Source organism: Bos indicus, chromosome 13, assembly GCF_029378745.1.
Source record: "Bos indicus isolate NIAB-ARS_2022 breed Sahiwal x Tharparkar chromosome 13, NIAB-ARS_B.indTharparkar_mat_pri_1.0, whole genome shotgun sequence".
In the NCBI taxonomy this organism is placed as follows: Eukaryota; Metazoa; Chordata; class Mammalia; order Artiodactyla; family Bovidae; genus Bos; species Bos indicus.
In genome coordinates, this window is record NC_091772.1 from 23394812 (window position 1) to 23416463 (window position 21652).

The 21652-nt window shown below is 40.8% G+C and overlaps 1 protein-coding gene, 1 non-coding gene and 1 pseudogene across 2 annotated transcripts in view; all 3 read right to left on the reverse strand.

Annotated features, from left to right (window-relative positions):
* Positions 1-21652, reverse strand: part of LOC139186452 (large ribosomal subunit protein eL31-like) — a 91904-nt pseudogene that overhangs the window by 69363 nt on the left and 889 nt on the right.
* LOC139186639 (uncharacterized) overlaps positions 1-21652 on the reverse strand; it is a 35782-nt gene that overhangs the window by 7073 nt on the left and 7057 nt on the right. The window contains exon 5 of the mRNA XM_070801925.1: positions 115-21579. Coding sequence (XP_070658026.1) covers positions 20369-21579 — 1211 coding nt within the window. The 3' untranslated portion in view covers positions 115-20368. The remainder of the gene's footprint in view (positions 1-114; positions 21580-21652) is intronic.
* TRNAN-GUU (transfer RNA asparagine (anticodon GUU)) lies at positions 604-677 on the reverse strand. Its single transcript has one exon. It is a non-coding gene; the product is annotated as a tRNA-Asn (tRNA).

Genomic DNA, 21652 nt, shown 5'->3' on the forward strand with positions numbered 1-21652 from the left:
CAAACAAAATGCTGCACAATTCAACACTGCGGGGGGCGGGGGCGGGGGCGGGGGGACAAACACCTGGAGTGTCTTAAGTCGATGTACAGCTTGAACCTGACATTAAATACGTACGTTCAGTCAACCTCCGACACGGTAAGGGTCCTGAAGGGGAACGCCGGCCCCTCGGCCGCGCGGGAGCCGGGGCGGCGGGTTCGAGGCCGGGACGCGGCTGCCGCCCCGCCTCAGCGCGCGCTCGCGGCGCCGGAGCCCAGCGGGCGGGGCACGAGCCGAGCGGCCCGGGCGACCGGGTGAGGGCCGGAGTCTAGGAACTGAGGGCGTGTAAGTGAAAGGACGCGGGGGCTTTAAGGCGCTGGACGCACACGCCCGACCCGGGGCTGGCAGGAAGCGCCCACCTGGCCGCACGGGCAGCGAGGCGGCTGGAGGAGGGGCCCCTGCGCGCCCGGAAGCTGAAGAATTCCCCCCTCCGCCTGCCCGCGGACCGCGAAGTGAGACCCGCGGTTGTTCTTCACCGGCTCCGAAAATCCAGCTCAGCGTAGCCCAGAGGCCTCAACCCCATGATTTGTGCAAAACTGCCGGCGACAATCTTGTAAAATAGAAGAGCGTCCCTGGGTGGGCTCGAACCACCAACCTTTCGGTTAACAGCCGAACGCGCTAACCGATTGCGCCACAGAGACTCCGATGCGGTTACCACCTCCAGCCATAACCTTTATGAAGAATAATAAAGGCAGTGCATGAATGTTTCTTTCTTTTCTGCTTACTGATTCCTCTCATTAAAATCCAATTTTTCCAGTTAGCATTTCTAACCCTTTAATTCTATTTTCTACCTTTAAGCATACTGTAAAATTATAAAATACAGCAAGATCGAGCCGAATTTCATATTGCAAGAGAGTTAAAATACTGCTGTTACTCCCCACCCCCCTCCCGTTTGGAACGTTTTGTTTCAGGGAGTTAACTATTTATTATGTTCGTTTTATAGGGAAATAAAAATTTTAATCTTATGAGCTGAGAAACTTTCCTTTTGTTTCAAACTCTATCCGGTGCTTTGTTCACTAATCTTCATAATTTTCTTGTGTAGCATTCCCAAGGTCATCTGAATTGTATCTGCCTTCATTTTTATATTCAGGTATTATTAAAATAATCCGTATATACAATTCCCATTTGTTGTGTACTAATCTCTAAGTGCAATTACTCATCACTTACATTTTGTTATTGGGGAAAAGCTACAGCATTATTCTTTAATCTCTGTACACTGTAGTTAATTGCTAAATTCGCTCCCAAGTCTCCCTGAAATTAGCCTGTACACCTACATTTGAACTATGCCACTGAAAACATACATGTCACAGGATATTTACAACCCAATTTGAGGAAAGAGAAGTTAAAGAAGAAAAAAAAGTATGATTTATGATTAATGCCTGAAAATCCCTAACACAGAAACACCTGTGGCAAACACTACATCCCTGTAAATACACTATATGAAAATCTTACCCTTTGTGTGACTATATCCTGATGCCTTTTGAGATAATCTTCAAAACCCTAGACACTTCCCCCTCTTTCCGCCTCAGAGAATTGCTACTTTCCACTTGACAAATCTATATTTAAATTTTTAACAGTCACTAAATTGCTGTCTAGAATCCCTTGAGGAAGAATTCATATCTTGATTTATAGAAGTTGTATGTGGTGTGCCTTAGTCCAGTCAACATTTTGAGTTCCTGTGGCTTGATAAGACAACTTAAATTGGCTTTGGAACCTATTAGTGAAGTTCCTTGAAAGCACTGAGATATCAAACAGCTGTGGATTCATACCAAGCTGTACCACGCTGCCCTCAAAAAAAAAAAAAAAAAGATCTTTAAGAAATGCATTTGAAAATTTTGAATTAAAGAAAAATCCAGGAAGTACTTATAAAGAACATATAATGAATCTGCTTTCATTATATGATGCTACATCCATACTTAAACGTTTTATGTACCTGTTAATGTGAGCAAAAACTATGAGACACTGGTTTTTCTTCTCTGAATACCAAAATGAGTATTCTCTCCTTTGCTGTTGTGCTTGTTACTGTTCAGTTAGAACAGACTGCGACTAGTACCTCACCACCCTTTCATTCAATATTTACTCTGCTGCTTGAAATATTAGGGACAGTTCTATTCATGAGATTACCTAAAGCTCCAATCTCTTTTCCTCAGTTCAGTCATCATGCTAACATTCTAACTTTGAAAAAGAGAGATGCTGAAAAGGTTGATGAGAAAAAGAAATAATTGGCTCATCATACACTAATTAATTAGCTCACTGTATCCTAAAATTTTTTTTCTATGTGAAGATAGTTCTTTAAAATTTGGTCTTCAAGCCTAGTTCTGTGGTTGTTAATATTTTTAAGAAAATAAATTGCTATATCCACAGTTCATTAGCTTTGCCATTTTGTCTATTTGTAAATTCTTCAAAAGAACATATATTAAATGGAATATGAACATTTCACTCCCATGATGCATATCAAATGTAACTTCTATGCAAAATGCCCATTTACAAAAATAAGTGCATGTGTTGTCATCTAAATCTTTGTGATTATCTCATTTTAGGCCTTAATATCTATGCCCAGTTTTTAAAGCCAAATTAAGTCCACTGGATTAACTTCAGAAACACACATCATTTTTCCTTAAATTTCAGGATAACCCACAACAAATGATTCTTACAGCTTCATTAATACTTAGGGTCTTTATAATTGCTAAAAGTACAAAGGACTGGGCATTTTGCCCCCTTTTTGTATATTATATACAATGAACTGCAACTTTAACTCTTCCAAGAATGTGCCCTATCAAAGAAGCTGACCTCTGCAGATTAATGGGCCTCTATATTTTATTTCCATCTCAGAGAGGAAAAAAGAGAGAAAAAGAACATCTTGCAAATGGAATCCACCTATCTTGACATACAAGGCAAGATGGCTCACACTGATTTATAGACCTTCCTGGTATCATGATTCCAGTGCTCTCAGAAGCCATGCCTCCAATTTCAAACCAATAGAAGACGCAACCCACAGGATTTTCATGAACACAATTGTGCATGACCTTAATTCTTTTCAATTCCTGTATTTCAAAAGGACAGTGACTGAGTTGTTAAAAATGAAAAATCTTACGGCAAAAACCACCACAATATTGTAGAGCAATTAGCCCCCAATTAAAATAAATAAATTTTAAAAAATTAGAAAAAAGAAAAATCCAGTTAGTTAAAATTTAAAAAGAAATCCAGGGAGTTAGAGATTGGGACACAAGGAAATCAGTTAAAAGAGAATGTTGAACCAGCAGTCTCTAAAAGCAAGTAAAGAACTGAGACCCACTTTCAAAACTAACTGAAATCACATTTTAAAACTGCTATGCAGTAAAAGGGAGTCAGACCAAAGCCCTGGGAATAGCCTCCTCCTTGTGGCTATTATCCTGTAAATGGATTTTGAAACCTTGAATTAAAGTCAACTGAATCACTGTGAAGATTGTAGCTGTTAAAGAGCTGGTATGTAATGAACTGTTCACTCAATGAAACATTGACCATAACATCATTAGAGTTTTCAAAGGCATATAAACATTATACAGGTCATTTTTATTAAAAAAAAAAAAAAAAAAAAGCACAAGCAAGCTCAAATAAATCCATATTTGAAAGATTTGACAATATTTACAAAATGATTCATCCTAGAATATTGTAAATAACAAGTGCTCTTATATATTTAAAGTATGATCCCACCAAAAGGATGTTTTTCAAATATGAGATATCACAAACAAAGCGCAAGCTCAATGTTTATGAGATATGGTAAAGGTAGTTTTCCCCCACTGTGGCCCTTAAAGGACACTACCACTCTTCTGGAAGCTCAGTTGAAATCCTAGTATCATCCAAGTTCCTTATCTTTTATTTACCTTGGATCATTCAGAAAGTCATAGATTCTACCTTTGCAACAGCTCTAAACTTTGACTTTGTCTCCACTTTTCCACCCCCATTTTCACTGCTTAATATTCACAAGGTATACTCCATGTTCCTATTTCCCTACATAGAACTTAAGCTCCAATAAATGGATACTACTGTTATACCCATTTTATGGATGAAGAAACTAAGGCTTATAATGGTTTTAAATTTAAGTCCTAAATCTATTTAAACTTTAAATAACTTGCCCAAGGTACCACCTGTTGTTCCTTGTTGTTGTACCTTTTTTTTTTCTTCTCATGCCTGTTTTTAGAATACCCTTCCCTTGTCATCTTGCCTTTTAAAGCCTATTTCTCCTTCAAGCTCATACAGTGGTCTCATCCTATGAAACCTTTCTTGATCCCTCCAACTAGATCTAATCTTTCCTTCTTGTAACCATCTAGCACTTTTTCCTTGGCCAAACCTCATATTATATTGGCAGCCATCTCTGTACCTATTTAAACCCCTTCTAACTTGTGTACATGCCTAGAGCTCAGAAATGTTATGTCTTTATACCTCCTATAGGACTTGACTTAGTTATGTTAAATGTATTGAACAACTGAAAATGAAAGTTATAGTCATATTGTTGTAAAATATTAGTAGAGTTCACAGATTCCTACTATGAAGCTGACTAAAAGACTTAGTACCAGAATTATCAAGGGAAACAACAGTAATCCCAAGTTGACCAAAGATGAGACTAATAAAAGGTCAAATCGACTGTTTCTAAAAAAACTTTAAAATTTTTTAAAAGTTTAAAACACTGCTATTCCTAAAGGTGATTTTGGTACTGCTAAGGCTGAAGTGCTTTTCTAAATTTATTTATTTAACATATAAGACTTTGTTTCAGGCACTGTTCCAAGTTCTTTACCAATGTTTCCCTGTTTAAATTTTACAGTGACCTAGTTAAGTAACTTCCACTATTACCATCCCTGTTTTACAGGTAGAGAAACTAGAGTTAAGAAACTAACCCAAAATCACAGTCAGTGACAGAGCCAGTGTTCAAATCCAGGCATGTTACTCCAGACACTTAAAAAAAAATTATGCTTATTTATTTCAGTATTTATGTATTTTTGGCTGCCAAGTGTGGACTTAGTTGCCCTCAGGGCATGAGGGGTCTTAGTTCCTCAGTCAAGGACTGAACCATTGGTTCCCTGCATTGGAAGGCAGATTCTTAACCACTGGGCCACCAGGGAAGTCTCCAGACTACTTTCTTAACCACTAGGCTATCCTGCCTCTTTTTTTGTTTTGTTTTTGAGAACTGTACATTAGACATGTTTTTAAACAATTTGGAGACTTTAAAAATCTCCCACTAGTTTAAAGTTGTTGTTTTTTTTTAACATGATTTCAGACACAAAAGTTGCAAGAATAGTACAAAGAATTTAACCAAATGTCACAAATGTTGTTATCTTACTACACTGTAACTTTTTCTCTTTCTCTCAATATTTAACTTTTTCTGATTTAACAGTAAATTGCAGATGTGATAGCCATTAAATACTTTGGGGTATTTCCTAAAGTGAAGGAATTTCATTACATAACCACAGAATCATGATCAAAATTAGAATCTTAACATTGATACGGCATTATGAGGATTAGGACTTAATCTGTAGATCTTATTCCGATTTCACCAGTTGTTTCACTAAGGTCCCTTATTGCAAAACATAATCCAAGGTCATGATTTGCATGTCATTGAACTGTCTTTCAGTCTTTTAAAATCTGTAACAGTTCCTGAATGTATTTGTTTGTCTCTTACACACCATGACTTGGACATTTCAGCAGCATACAGGCCAGTTACGTTGTAAAATGTCCTTAAATGTCAGGTTGTCTGGTGTTTTCCTCATAAACAGATTCAGGTTGGGTGCTTTTGCTCCCTCTAACACATTTAATAAACTGGATGCTATAACATCCATCTGAAACAATGGAAAAATGGAAAAAAAAAAAATGAGGCTAGAACAAGCCCAGGGAGATAGGTGACAATGACCTTGAGTTTGGCAGAACAGACTTCAGTATTCCTCAACATCATACAATGTGAATAATCTCATTTATTTAAACAAATATTCTTGAAATAATAATTTAAATTTTTATTTTAAAATCCCCTAATTATCCCTTCTTTGTTTCAATTTTATATTCACTAAATCACTCTGACGGGACACTTCATCTCCTGAGACATAGCCACCTGAAAGGGGAATAACCATTGCCTACGGTTTTGGGGGTGGGATGGATCATTCACATGATCTGTTGTGATCAGTGAATCATCATTGAGTTTTGTGGTTCAAAAACAAAATCCTTTATCACTTGGTTATGATAACAGTCTTCCTCACCTATTAAGCTCTTGGTGAACAGATGCATATTAATTTCTGAAACTGTGAAGTAAGACTCACATGGAGCTGCTGGGGTTTATCAGGGTTTGGACAAGGGTACCTCTTGTCCTGGATTGGCTGCCACAGAAGTTTGTACTAGTCTTCAGAGAAACAGAAGCAATAGGAGATACATACAAATAGAAAAAGAGATTTTTTTCTGAAATGTTTTCTCCTGAGGTTATGAAAGCTAAGAACTACGCCCTGCCATCTAGAAGCAGGAGGTCCAACCCAAGCCCAAAGACCTGGGAACCAGAGGAACCAGTGGCGTAAGCCCCATCCTGCCCAAGAAAAGGAGCACCAGAGTCTGAGGGCAGAATAAGATGGACGTCCCAGCTCAAACAGAAAGGTCCTTTCTCTGCCTTTTGTTTTACTCAGGCCCCCAGTGGATTGGCTGATACCCACCCACTCTGGCCAGGGGGATCTTCTTTGCTCAGTCTATTGATTTAAATGCTAAACTCTTCTAGAAACACTCTCACAGACACTCCCAAAAATAACATTTGACCAGCAATTTGGGCATCCTTTGGCCAAGGCAAGTTGACACATAAAATTAACCATCACAAAGTTCTTAAGCATAATCAATAAAATATAGGGAGCAGAGATTTTTCAAGGATTTAGCACTGTCTAAAAAAAAAAAAAAAAATCCTCTCAGAGATAATAGGGGATCCACGAACAATTCAACAAGGGATCTCTACAGAAAACTTGTGCCATGGCCCTCCTTTGTCAAGACCAGGAAACAGGTTGTGATCTATTTTACTCAGGGGGACAAAATCCAAAATTTTTTATGAGCTACAGAACCAAATACAACTGTCTATGTCAATCCAAGAGGATTATTTCTTTCCTCAGCATGAAAGTTTCACCTTGCTACCACAGAACTTTTTCCTTGGAAATATTTTTAAACTTTTTTTTCCCCTTTAAGATTTTCAATAACAGAAATACAAAACCAAGAGGTTCTATTGCCTAAAGAAGAGATTTTTCATTTCTAAGAATTCTTACATTTAAAGACCTTTTAATCTGTTTGTCTAATTTTACAAGGTATAACCAAAAAAAATACTTTTTAAACTTAATAACTTGAAGGCTTTTACTGGAAGTTGAACACTAGGTTCTCAATTAATATTCAGCATTCTAACAATAAGAAATTGAATGCCTCAATTCATAATTGACTTTTTAACTGCTTCATAGAATACACGAGAGATTGCCAAAGCCCATTATCATCAACATAAAAGTAGAATTATATAAAAGGCTCATGTAGGTGAGCATTTAAATTTAGATTTATGCATATATAGTACTTCCCAAGTGGCTCAGAGCTTCCCTGCTGGCTCAGCAGTAAAAGAATCTGCCTGTCATGCAGCAGACACAGGTTCCATCCCTGGGTTGGGAAGATCCTCTGGAGAAGGAAATAACAACCCACTCCAGTATTCTTGCCTGGAGAATCCCATGGACAGAGAAGCCTGGAGGGTTCCAGTCCCTGGGGTTGCAAAGAGTCGGACACGACTGAGCGACTAACACAACACAACAACAACCAGTATTCTTGCCTGGAGAATCCCATGGACAGAGGAGCCTGGTGGGTTATAGTCCATGGACTCGAAAAAGAGCCGGACGTGACTCAGCATCTAAACAACATACACACTACTATGTATAAAATGGATAACTGATGAGAACCTACCATGTAGCACAGGAAACTCTACACAATGCTCTGTGGTGAACTAAATGGGAGGGAAATCTAGAAAAGAAGGGATATATGTATACGTATAGCTGATTCGCTTTACTGTATGGCAGAAATAAATACAACATTGTAAAGCAACTATGTGCGTGCTCAGTCACCCAGTTGTGTCCAACTCTTTGCAACTCCATGGACTGTAGCCTTCCATGTTCCTCTGTCCATGAGATTTCCCAGAAAAGAAATTCCTCCTCCAGGGAGTCTTTCCATCCCAGGGACTGAAAGATCCTGCATTGGCAGGTGGACTCTTTAGCACTGAGCCACCTGGGCAGCCAGCAGCTATACACCAGTAAATATTTAAATAAGTAAATAAATTTAGATTTATGCATGTAATTTAGTTATTTTTAGATGGAAGACTTTGATCCAAAGGCTTCTATTTCAAAAAGGTATGAAAGAAAATTCAGACTGATGTCTCTTGAATTATCAAGTAATTTGGGAAAAAGAATGTCTTCAATACAGTTCACTTTATGGTTTTGGAATTGCAATTATGATACTAGTATAAGGACAGACATAGAGATCAATGGAATAAAATTGAAAGCCCAGATATCTATAACTAACTGAGTCTCAACAGGTAGGCCAAGACAATTTAGTAGGGAAAGAATAGTCTTCAACAAATTGTTCTGGGACAACTATACATCCACATACAAAAGAATGAAGTTGAATCCCTAACAAACATCACATACAAAAATGAACTCAAAATGAATCAAAGACCTAAATGTAAGAACTAAAATCATAAAATTACTAGAAAAGATCATAGGCCTTAAATTCCATGCTTTGAATTAGGCAACAATTAAAAAAAAAAATACAAGCACAAGAAAGAAAAGAAAAAATAGATAAATTGTATGTCATCAAGATTAAAAACTTTTTGTGCTTTCAAGTTCCCTATCAAGAAAGTGAGGGGGGAAAAAAACACCATAGAAAAAGAGAAAATATTTGCAAATCATATCTCAGATAAGGATCTAATATATAGAATATATATATATTAAAAAAATCTTACACTGCAATAAACTAACCCAATTTAAAAATCGGCAAAGGATCTGCAGACATATTTCAGAAGAAGTCATACAAATGGGTGTCAGACACAGGAAAAACGGCCCAATATCATTAGTTGTTAGGGAAATGCAACTCAAACCACAACGAGATATCACTTCACATCTGCTGGCATGCAAAAATAAAAAAGATGGACAATAACAAGTGGTGACCAGGATGTGAAGAAATTGGAACCCTTTGACATTGCTGGTGAGAATGCAGAGCATCACAGCTACTTTGGAAAACAGTTACACAGGTCCTCAAAATGTTAAACATAGAGTCATATGACCCAACAATTTCACTCCTAGGCAGTTAAAATTGTAAGGTAAGTCACTTCAGTCGTGTCTGACTCTGTGCGACCCCACAGACAGCAGCCCACCAGGCTCCCCGTCCCTGGGATTCTCCAGGCAAGAACACTGGAGTGGGTTGCCGTTTCCTTCTCCAATGCATGAAAGTGAAAAGTGAAAGTGAAGTCGCTCAGCGACCGACTCTTAGCAACCCCATGGACTGCAGCCTACCAGGCTCCTCTGTCCATGGGATGTTCCAGGCAAGAGTACTGGAGTGGGGTGCCATTGCCTTCTCAGAGTTAAAATCGTAGGGCCACACAAAAACTCAATCATGTTCACAGCAGCATTATTCATAATATCTCAAGATGGAACCAAGTTCATCAGTTGATGATTGGACAAACAAAATGTGCTATGTCCAATTAATGGAATATGATTTAAGGGATCAAATATTTATTTAAGGAATAAAGTATTGACATAAGCTGTGAGATGAATGAACTTTGAAAACTTCATGGTAGGTTGGACCTCTTTTTTTATGCAAAGGCAAAAAAATCAGACTCAAAGACCACATATTGTGGTGGTGGTGTTCAACCACTAAGTCCTGTCTGACTCTTTGTGACCCCATGGACTATACATAGCACACCAGGTTCCTCTGACCTCCACTATCTCCAGGAGTTTGCTCAAATTCACATCCACTGAGTCGGTGATACTATCTAATAGCTCATCCTCTGCTGTCCCCCTTCTCCTGTCCTCAATCTTTTCCAGCATCAGGGTCTTTTCTAATGAGTTGGCTTTTCACATCAAATGGCCAAAGTACTGGAGCTTTAGCTTCAGCAACAGTCCTTCCAATGAATATTTAGGGTTGATTTCCTTTAGGATTGACTGGTTTGATTTCCTTGCTGTCCAAGGGACTCCCAGGCACCACAATTTGAAGGCATCAGTTCTTCAGTGCTCAGCCTACTTTATGGTCCAACTCTCACATTCATACATGACTACTGGAAAAACCATAGTGTTGACTATACAGACCTTTGTTGGAAAAGTGATTATCTCTGCTTTTTAGTAAGCTGTCTGATTCCTAAGATGTCAACGTTCACTCTTGCAATCTCCTGCTTGACCACATACAATCTACCTTGATTCATGGACCAAACATTCCAGGTTCTTATTCAATATTGTTCTTTATAGCATCAGACTTTACTTTCAATACCAGACACATCCAGACATCCAGACGTCGTTTCAACTTTGGCCCAGTCGCTTCATTCTTGCTGGAGCTATTAGTAATTGCCCTCCACTCTTCCCCAGTAACATACTGGACACTGTCCAACCTGGGGGGGTGGGGGTGGTGCGCTCATCTTACGGCATCATATCTTTTTCCATTTTCATTCTGTTCATGGAGTTCTCCAGGCAAGAATACTGGAGTGGATTCCATTTCCTTCTCCAGCAGACCACGTTCTATCAGAACTCTTCCCTATGATCCATCTGTCTTACGTGGCCCGGCACAGCATGGCTCATAGCTTCACTGAGTTACACAAACACCTTCACCATAATAAGGAAGGCTGTGATCCATGAAGGGGCCACATATTGTATGATTCCATTTATATGAAATGTCCAGAATAAGCAAATCTACAGATACAGAGCAGAAGTCAGGGACTAGAGGGTGATTGTTAATGAGAATAAGGTTTCTTTGGGAAGTGATGAAAATGTTCTGGAATTAGACAGTGGTCATGGTTGCACACTCTGTAAATACCCTTAACTGTACACTTTAAAAGGATGAATTTTATGATGCATGAATTATATTTTAATTAAAATAAGAAGCATAATTGTGTCTTTGAATTCTTTTCTAACAGGGAAATAAAGGCAGAGAATTAGCTAAATGGCCCAAAGTTGGCAGTGGAACCTGCACTCTGATTTGCAAATCTGTGTATTCTAGTCCACTACTCACAGTGACTATCCGTATCTAACCCAACTCGCATGTTGAAACTGTCACCTGGTTTCTGGCTAATTATTGACATCTGGTGATAAATCTGGCAGGAAAAATTTCCTTATCTACTTATTCTATAATATGTGATGGCTTGATATGTAAATCTATGTCTGTAGACCGTCCATTGATTTAGGATCAACTTTTAAAGCAGTTCACATTGACTGAAAAGCTTGCATGTGCCCAGGCTCAGGCACACATTGTTTTGGAGATGCAGAACTCAAGATCAGAAACTCAGGGAATTAGAGATATAGATTGAGAAATCAAGAGTCTAGTGGTGCTGGTTAAAGTCCTAAGCTGGGATGAAACTGCTGGGGAAGATCAGGTTCAGCGGGTAAAGAATCGGCTGCAATGCAGGAGACATGGGAGACATTGGTTCCATCCTTGGGTCGGGAAGATCCCCTGGAGGAGGAAATTTCAACCCACTCCAGTATTCTTGCTTGAAAAATCCCTTGAACAGAAGAGCCTGGCAGGCTACCATCCAAAGGACCAGCAACAGTGGAACACAACTGAGTGATTAAACACGCACACAGCAAGCAGAGAAGAGAGAAACTCAAATGGAACCCAGGAGCACAGATGTTTCAAAGCAGCAAGTGGTGAGTGAATGACAGAGGCAGGAGAAATCTACACCCTGGATAGGAAACCTTATATCTTATATTCAGTTCAGTTCAGTTCAGTTGCTCAGTTGTGTCCGACTCTTTGCGACCCCATGAATCGCAGCATGCCAGGCCTCCCTGTCCATCACCAACTCCCGGAGTTCACTCAGACTCACGTCCATTGAGTCAGTGATGCCATCCAGCCATCTCATCCTCTGACGTCCCCTTCTCCTCCTGCCCCCAATCCCTCCCAGCAGCAGAGTCTTTTCCAATGTGTCAACTCTTCGCATGAGGTGGCCAAAGTACTAGAGCTTCAGCTTTAGCATCATTCCTTCCCAAGAAATCCCAGGGCCGATCTCCTTCAGAATGGACTGGTTGGATCTCCTTGCAGTCCAAGGGACTCTCAAGAGTCTTCTCCAACATCACAGTTCAAAAGCATCAATTCTTCGGCGCTCAGCCTTCTTCACAATCCAACTCTCACATCCATACATGACCACAGGAAAAACCATAGCCTTGACTAGACTGACCTTTGTTGGCAAAGTAATGTCTCTGCTTTTGAATATGCTATCTAGGTTGGTCATAACTTTCCTTCCAAGGAGTAAGCGTCTTTTAATTTTATGGCTGCAGTTACCATCTGCAGTGATTTTGGAGCCCAGAAAAATAAAGTCTGACACTGTTTCCCCTGTTTCCCCATCTATTTCCCATGAAGTGGTGGGACCGGATGCCATGATCTTTGTTTTCTGAATGTTGAGCTTTAAGTCAACTTTTTCACTCTCCATTTTCACTTTCATCAAGAGGCTTTTTAGTTCCTCTTCACTTTCTGCCATAGGGGTGGTGTCATCTGCATATCTGAGGTTATTGATATTTCTCCTGGCAATCTTGATTCCAGCCTGTGCTTCTTCCAGCCCCGCGTTTCTCATGATGTACTCTGCATATAAGTTAGCAGGGTGACAATATACAGCCTTGATGTACTCCTTTTCCTATTTGGAACCAGTCTGTTGTTCCATGTCCAGTTCTAACTGTTGCTTCCTGACCTGCATACAAATTTCTCAAGAGGCAGATCAGGTGGTCTGGTATTCCCATCTCTTTCAGAATTTTCCACAGTTTATTGTGATCCACACAGTCAAAGGCTTTGGCATAGTCAATAAAGCAGAAGTAGATGTTTTTCTGGAACTCTCTTGCTTTTTCTATGATCCAGCGGATGTTGGCAATTTGATCTCTGGTTCCTCTGCCTTTTCTAAAACCAGCTTGAACATCAGAAGTTCACAGTTCATATATTGCTGAAGCCTGGCTTGGAGAATTTTGAGCATTACTTTACTAGCGTGTGAGATGACTGCAATATTGTTATTATTTGTTTACATGACTGTCTTCCTTGCTATTCTCTGAGCTCCTCGAGTTTGTGTCCCTCTACTGCAGGACACAACTTAGTGACTGGACACACACACACACTGCAGAGAAGTATTTAGATAAGTCACCAAGACCCCTCAAATGGTCAGATTTCATGGACTTTCACCACTCCTTACTTTATCAGCGTATTATCTTTGATACTGTCAACAGACCATTACCTTATTTTTTCTTAAAATGCAGGCACAAAAATGGCACTCCTCTCCTGAGGCTCCAGCAAGGGCAGCTCCTTGGACATAAGGCTGAGTTGCTGCTGCAGAGAGCCCTCCTTGGAGATGGGCCACTCACCTCTCCTGAGCCCCTCTGCCTTCTACTCCACCGTCTCCACTGCAGCATAAGCCCACACAGGGTTCTTTGTGATGCTGCTGCTGCTAGGAAGCTCTACTCAGGGGGTCCCACCCCAGAAGATATGAGACCCAGATGTCTATTGCACAGTACAATGGTTAAGAGTAGAGTCCCGGCTTCATCCAGATGCACTGCCTTGTACAAGCTTCATGACCTCTCTCCTCGTCCTGTCTGCTTTGCAGGATCCTCTTCCCCTGTTGACTCTGAACACAGGGATGCTTCCTCCCTAGTCTACTGTCATGCTGCCAACCCCAATCTCTGGATAAATAACTTGTGAATGTACATTTCTTTATATATATATAATGGTATATATATGGTATCATTATATATATATAATGGTTTTCTTTTTAAAAAAATTATTTAGTTATTTGGCTGCATCAGGTCTTAGTTGTGGCACACGGGATCCTTGTTGCCTCATGCAGGATCTTTTTCCACTGCAGTTTTTGGACTTTTAGTTGTGCTCAGGCTTTGTTTCCCCCCGGCATGTGGAACCTTAGCGCCCCAACCAGGGATTGAACCCATGTCCCTTGCATTGCAGGGCAGATTCTTAACCACTGTACCACCAGGAAAATCCCTGAATTTATAATTCTTTTCCAGACCTGCTCCTGAGGTCCAATACCATGCATCCATCTCATCCTTTCAAATTCAGCATGCCAAGAAAAGGAACTCTTTCTCCCAAGATTTGCCTTTCCTACATTCCTATTATCATGTACCCTTTAACCCAACCCTGCAATCTAGGAATTATCCTATCTCTTCTCTCCCAAAGCCAATTGATAAGGAAATCCTATCCATTCATAAGATAGTTTAGATCCAATAGCATTCTCATTAGTATGCTGCATATTACATCCTCATCACTTCTTCCCTAAATGGCTGCCATTAACTCATAATTTCCCTACCTCCCATCGTATCTTAATTCCAACCAAGCCTCCAGTTCACTGGAAGAATGGTCTTTCTAAAATACAAAATTAAGTATTTAATTTACTAGATGAAAAAGCTTGAATAACCTATAGAATGGTTCCCACACTGTGCACCAAGTCACCCTTGGGCACCACACCGTGACCTCAGATTTGCTGTAGACTATGTATTTATTTATTTATTTATTTTGAGGAAAATGCAGCAACATCTATCAGACACTGCACAAATTACTATTATGGCATTTGGAACTAGCAACTTAATGAATGGAACTGTTAGGTATTTCTCTTGGTCTTGAGCATTGTAAAAAAAATTGCAGAGACACTAAGGGTGCAGTGAACTGGTACCTACCTCTCCAACCCCATCTGTCTCATCATGCCTTGACTTCTTCCCCAGTCCTACCCTGCAATCCAGCAGACAGGCTTGCATCTCCCCAGATATGTCCTTTCTGCCATCCTGAGTGGTTAGGCTCTGACATCTAAGAGAGCAGAAATATGGTCCATCCAGGGTTTAGTGGTGAGAAGTAAATAAACCAGGAAGTCACTCCATAACCTCTACACTGGGTGGATTCTGTATGTGTCAGATGATCTGAAGTTTAAAAAAAGGCTGACTGACTCTTCTCTGGAATTTCACATACATTTGTCAGGCCAAGGGGAGTGGGGAGACCAGCTCTCTGGCCCTCATCTGCTCCCACTTTTATACAAAGGTCTGTGTTTTTCTGGGCTTCCCAGGTGGCTCATTGGTAAAGAATCTCCCTGCCAATGCAGGAGATACAGGAAAAATGGGTTAGATCCCTGGGTTGGGAAGATCCCTGGAGTAGGAAATGGCAACCCACTCCAGTATTCTTGCCTGGGAAATCCCATGGACAGAGGAGCCTGGTGGGCTATAGTCCACGGGAGTCCCAAGAGTCAGATATAACTTAGCAACTAGATAACAACGGTATTCTTCTAGGACAGGAGGCAGAGACCACAGCAAAGCAACAGTAAGACTGTCTTTGTTAATGACTGCACCATCCCTTCCTTCCCTGAAAAGTGGCCTAGCACCTGAGTTATAGAAATGACTGCTCTTTTCTCTGTGCCCAACTTTATCTTATTCCATCACAGCATCTCTAATATTTTTGCATGTATCTGTTCACCTGTCTTCTCCACTTGACTATAAGCTTGTGGAGGACCAAGACTATGCCTGATTTAATTCTGTACTCTCACCTATCAGAATGCCTGATACATAGTAAGTGATGAGTGGATAGTTGATGAATGAATAAATTTCAAGGAGAATGTGGGTAAGTCCCAGAAGACGCTCAGGCAAGTTAGAAAATAAACAGTGTTCACTAGATTAAAAAGTTCAAAAGTCAATGACGATAGCAGTCAAAGGTGTTTCAAGAGTGTGATAGGGACAAACTAGTTTGCAGATGCTGGGTGCAAACTGGGAGATGTGGCAGAGTTTACTGTTTAAGTAAAAGCCACTCCCTCATTTCCTCCTGGCTAAGCAGAATTTCAGTTTTGTTTAGGCATTGAGAAGATTCTCTTTGATGTGGAAAAATGGGCCCAGTTCCTAAACTATATAAAAATTCTGACTGATGAGATGTAAGAGGAAATCCTTTGGTGGGGTGCTTTTGGAAAATATTTTACCTCCTTGACATGAGTCAGGCTGATGAGGAACAGTTTCTGCCTATTTTTTCACTTCTGTACCAAGGTGAAGATGTGATACTTAAAGTGTGGCAGCCATTCTGCAATCATGAGTTAAAGGTCAAGTGAATTGCAGAGCTGTGACATCACTGAAACCCTGAGAAAATACCAGCAAGTCTTTACCTACAGACTTGTTACATAAACAAAAGAATAAAAACCCCAACCTTCTGTTTTAGCTATGTTTTCTAGTACATTCTAATTTATATAGAAAGAAAGAAAAGATAGAGAAGACAGTATAGACACCCTCTTCTAAATAAACATATTACAAATAATAATAGATCAGCAGCTAAAGACAGCTTGTTCAGTAGCCTTTGGAAATGAGGCTAGAAATGCAAACGTAATAATGTTACAGGGGCATTTAATGCCAGAGAGGAGACAGGCTGTAATTTTGTTGGCAATAGAGAGTCATAGAAGGTTTTTGATTAAAGCTCTAGAACTTCCAGAAGTTACTTTAGCAAAATTGGCAGGATCTGTATGTGCCCAAAGAATCATACATTTCAAGTTACTTTTATTTGACATGATTGTATTTGGCACTGCCCACTGCCAATGCAGGAGAGGAAAGAGACATGAGTTTGATCCCTGGGTCGGGAAGATCTCTGGAATAGGAAATGGCAACCCACTCCAGTTTTCTTGCCTGTGAAATCCCACGGACAGAGGAGCCTGGTGGACTATAGTCCATGGGGTCACAAAGAGTCAGACATGACTGAGCACACACACACACACACACACCACTGCATATGGCAGAGTTCATACAATGTGTGAACACCCCTCACTCAGTTCACACATGAGTAACCAAAACAGTAACTGTGTTACTTTATCACGCTGGTTGGCCTAATACAAACATGAAGTCTCAGAGCAAATGAAGTATTATATTATTTCAGTGTCACCATGATATGAATAGTCTCTGTGAAAGTTACTAGTCCCTGTAAAAGTTACAAGCAAATAAAACTTCTGTTAATGAAAAGTAGCAATGGTAGAAATGTACACTGTATGCCTGCCCATCCAGTCATGTCTGACTCTTTGCGACCCTTTGGACTGTAGCCCACCAGGCTCCTCTGTCCATGAGATTTTTCAGGCAAAAATGGAATGGAGTGGGTTGCCATTTCCTCCTCCAGGGGATCTTCCCAACCCAGGGATCAAATCAGAGTCTCCTGTGTCTCCTGCATTACAAACATTCTTCACCAGCTGAGCCATCAGGGAAGCTCCACATCTTATATGAATTTCTGCCATATAAAATGAGAACATGAGGCCACATATGTACTTCCAAAATACCAATTCCTAACACTCAATCTGCATCAAAAAGAAATTAGACATGCCAAAATACTGCCTTACATTCTAGGCCTGAGACTGATTTTTCAAGAGTGTTTTATAATGACGTGGAAAGTTCTCAATTTGCTTGCTTTTAAAAGCATTTTTAATGATTTAGTCATATTAGAATAAACACTCTTATGCTTATTCATAGCTTCAAACAAGTCTCTCTCTCCTACTAAATCTACTCAGAAAACAAGCTTTCAAAAGACAGACACCAAACTAGAGAAATCTCTGATGTGAACATCATATAATAATTGAACATGGTATAGGAAAAACACTGAGGAATGGTGTTTACTTTGTCATCCTATATGTGAACACCATCTTACAATAGTTATTACTAATTAAGATAAAGAAATGTGTCATTTGTTTGTTGGACTAGGAATTAATGCTAGAGATTTTAAATAAATTGTAACAGTCATATCATAAAGTAGAAAGAACAAAAATGTTAACATCTTGCTGTAGTTGCCCTTGATCTTTTTATGAAGAATCGACACCCCCTTTGGATTTCTTCCTATTCCCCTCCTTCCTTTTCTCCAAAAGGAAATCAATTTTTTTTTTAAGTCAATGAGTCCTTCCTGTTAGTAGCACTATATTTCACATGTGTATATCCTTACCCAGTTCTTTCACATATGAAATTATTCATATGTAAATTATTAAATTCTTCATGTAGGTTATTTATGCATTCTCAATATTAATCTTTTGTCAAGTCCATGTCTTGGAAATATTGTCTCCACTTGTCTTTTAACCTTTTATGATGTCTTTTGTCATACGTATACAATTTATTTTAATATAATTCAATGTATCCTTTCCTCTATGAATTGTGCATCTCAATGTTTTAAGAAATTGTTCTCTACTCCAAGGTCCTAAAGATATTCTCCTATATTTCCTTCTAATATTTTTAAAGTTTTGTTTTTCTTATTTAGGGTTTTAGTCTATCTGAATTTAATTTGTGTGTAGAGTAAGGTAGGGACCTAATTTTATTCTTTTCCATAGGAATGTCTGTTTTTAAATGAGAAAAATAAAGAACTAATCACTTCTTATAATGTGTATTTACTTCAACATCAGATACCATGTCTGATTTATACCCTTCTCCCCAATACACTGACTCAATGGTCTTTGAACATTACTAATAGTATGTATCTATATATTCTAGATAAATGAGACTTTTCTCTAGGCACCCCCCACCCCCTTGCTTAGAGCATATACAAAGTTGTCCATCTAAAATAAACTTAATTGTGCCTTAATATATCCCCTTTGAGCAGGAAACAACATCTTAATAGGATTAACTTGGTATAAATACTGAATCATTCCAATTAAAATGAAGGGTATTAAAAAATAAAGGGCAGTAATAACTTTTGAAGTTTACCCATTTTTAGAAAGCTTGTCTAGGGGGAAAAAAATCTACCTACCCTTTCACTGAGACTCATTTTGCTTATCTATCAAGGGAAAAGCATAAAAAAGAAGTAGGAGTCTGGATTAAACTATTTTTAAAAGACATAAAGTCAGCTGTTTATGTAAAACTCAATTTGATAAACATACCAGGAGGATACCAATTTACAGATTTAGGATCTTAATAAGGCCTAGTTGCACTGGTTTAGCTCTTGCCAAGACTACTTCCTTTCTTTTTTCTTTTATGAAGAAATAGTCTGAAAGTAAGATATGAACAAAACCTAACTTTAATCAAAGCAATTCATGAAAACCAAGGAAGGTAAATTTTTAAAGAACCATTCTAAGATTCTTTCAAAGAATACTACCCTGAGACAGTTTTAAAGAGATTCTTCTTATGAAATTTTGAAATCTTTTCAAATAATTCCAGGAGCACTAGAATCTTGTAAGGAATGAGCATGTGTATATTTTTCTCTGTAGGATATGGTTCTGACAGACCACAGAGGAGATCAAACTAGTCAGAAGATATGAAAATAAAGTGAAAGGTAGTTGGTAATAATTATACTGGGAAGCACAATCTTTTTGTTTTCAAATATTGTATAGAGACTAACCTTTTTTTTTTTTACCACGACTAAAAGACACATTCAGGTCAGAAAATGATGTCACTGCTTTCAGAGTTTTGTGTTGCCTGAAGCCCTTCACTTGAAATAGCTTCTATCAGCTGATTCTTTAATAGAACCAAGGCACGTTCTGCCCAAACACTACCACCACCCCCAGCAAAAACAAACCCGAGACTCTACTACTACGATTGAGCACAATCCGGAAATATCACCTTCTGCTTTATCTTTAACGTAGCGACATATTTCTCATTGTTTCACTGAACACCGCTTAGAGACCCTGAACTTCAAAATCATAAAAGCGTCTAGAGAAACTGTCCGAGAACCACATTTTGGGGCGTTACGTATTTAAAAGCATCTCTCTTTTTTTAAACAGAGTTCATCCTCATTCTTCAAAAGGATCAAAGTCAACAATGCGTGTAAAAGGAAAAGTAATTTTCAAAAAAGTTCGGCCTGGAGAACACAAGTATCTCAGTGCTTAGGGTTCCCTCGGCTCAAAAGAAAACAAGGGGAAAAAAATTATTAGCATTGCCGTCTTCTCTACACACTTCTCTTAAAATGGTCCTTGGAAGTCCCTTGGGAAAATGAGATCCATCTATCCAAGTATGCCATGCCCGCGAAGATGGCAAAAATGATATTCTAAAGCTTAAAAAATTCAAAAAGGTATTAACTTCTGCGCAAGCCCTGAGTCTCCTCCAGGTCTGTGACGCCCGGCTGGTGGGACGGCGCCGCGCGAGTCCAGGAGCAGAGCCGCGGGGGACGAGGGCGCCGGGCGAGCGCACGACTAATTAAAGGAGCCATCTGAGTTCTAAAAAAAAAAAAAAAAAAAAACCAACCCTGTCTCCACCAAACCAATTCGATACCTAGCCTCACCACCCCCACCACTCCCGCTCCCCGACACGCAGAAAACACCAAGTGAGACGGGCGGGGGAGCGCGAGCCCAGAAAGGAACTAAGAGAAGCGCCTGTGACACAAAATGGAGAAGGAGGAACCGAGAGGGGAAAGAAAAGAAGGAAAAGCGGGGGAAGGAGATGGTTAAGAAGAAAAGCAAAGGGGTGATGGGGTAGCGACTACGGGGAGAAAAGCCGAGGGGCGGCGGAGCGTTAAAGGACAAGAAACAGAGTTGCCGAAGTAAGAGACGGAGGAGAAAAGAAAGACGTCCTAGAGGCCGAGGCTCCATTTTCAGCAGCGCCATTTCGCTTTTCCTTTCGCCGCGTTTTGTTTGGTTTTGTTTGCAGCGGGTGGACGGGCGCCAACGCGTTTCTGCAGCTTCAGCAGCTTTGCTCCGGCAGACGGGGAGGCACGCAGGGCCCGCGCTGCCCCCTCCCCGCTCCGGACGTCCAGCGCACCTCCCGCTCCTGCTGGTGGCTGGGCGGCCTCCCTCCTCGGTCCCCGGCCCGAGGGGGCCCGACCCAAACCCCCGGGGCCAGCAGATCTCTCCAGTTCCCCCCGCGGGGTTGGCGGCGGGCGCGTGCCGCAGAGGGATGGTGTAATCGAGAAGCGTCGAGGAAAGAAACTGAAAAAGACCGACTGCACCCGAGGCGGGGAGGGAGGGGCGCACAGTGACCGGGGAGCCAGGAGGGGCGCCCGAACCTAGACCTTTCCCAGAATAGCTGGGGGTCCCGCCCGCATTCGGCCTCGGGTCGAGCGACCCACGGAGCACCTCCACCTGCACCCTGCGACGGGGAAGGCGCGGCCTCGTTCGCGCGCTCCCGCCGGGGCCACGTCCCCGGCCCACCCGGAGCACCGCTGCCCGAGGCGGCGCCGGGCCCAGGCCTCCAGGCCTGTCCCCGCAGCCGGAAGAACGGCTAAGACCGGGCTCGGCCCGGAACCTCAGGCGGGCCCGGGAGAAACGATGGCCCAGAGCCAGCCTCTGGGCGCCCGTCCGGGAGGCGGCTGGGACGCCGGTCTGCGCGGTGGCAGTCCCAGGGATTTTCGGCGCGGGGATGTCCCTAAGCTCCTGCGGGGTTAAATTCTGGGGCAATGGGAGGCTCTTTAGGAAACAGAAAGTGAGGTTTTCTCACCCCCGACCTTCAACTCCTAGTTTCCGTCGACTGATAGTGTCTATTGTAAGAGTGTCCAACGCGCCCCG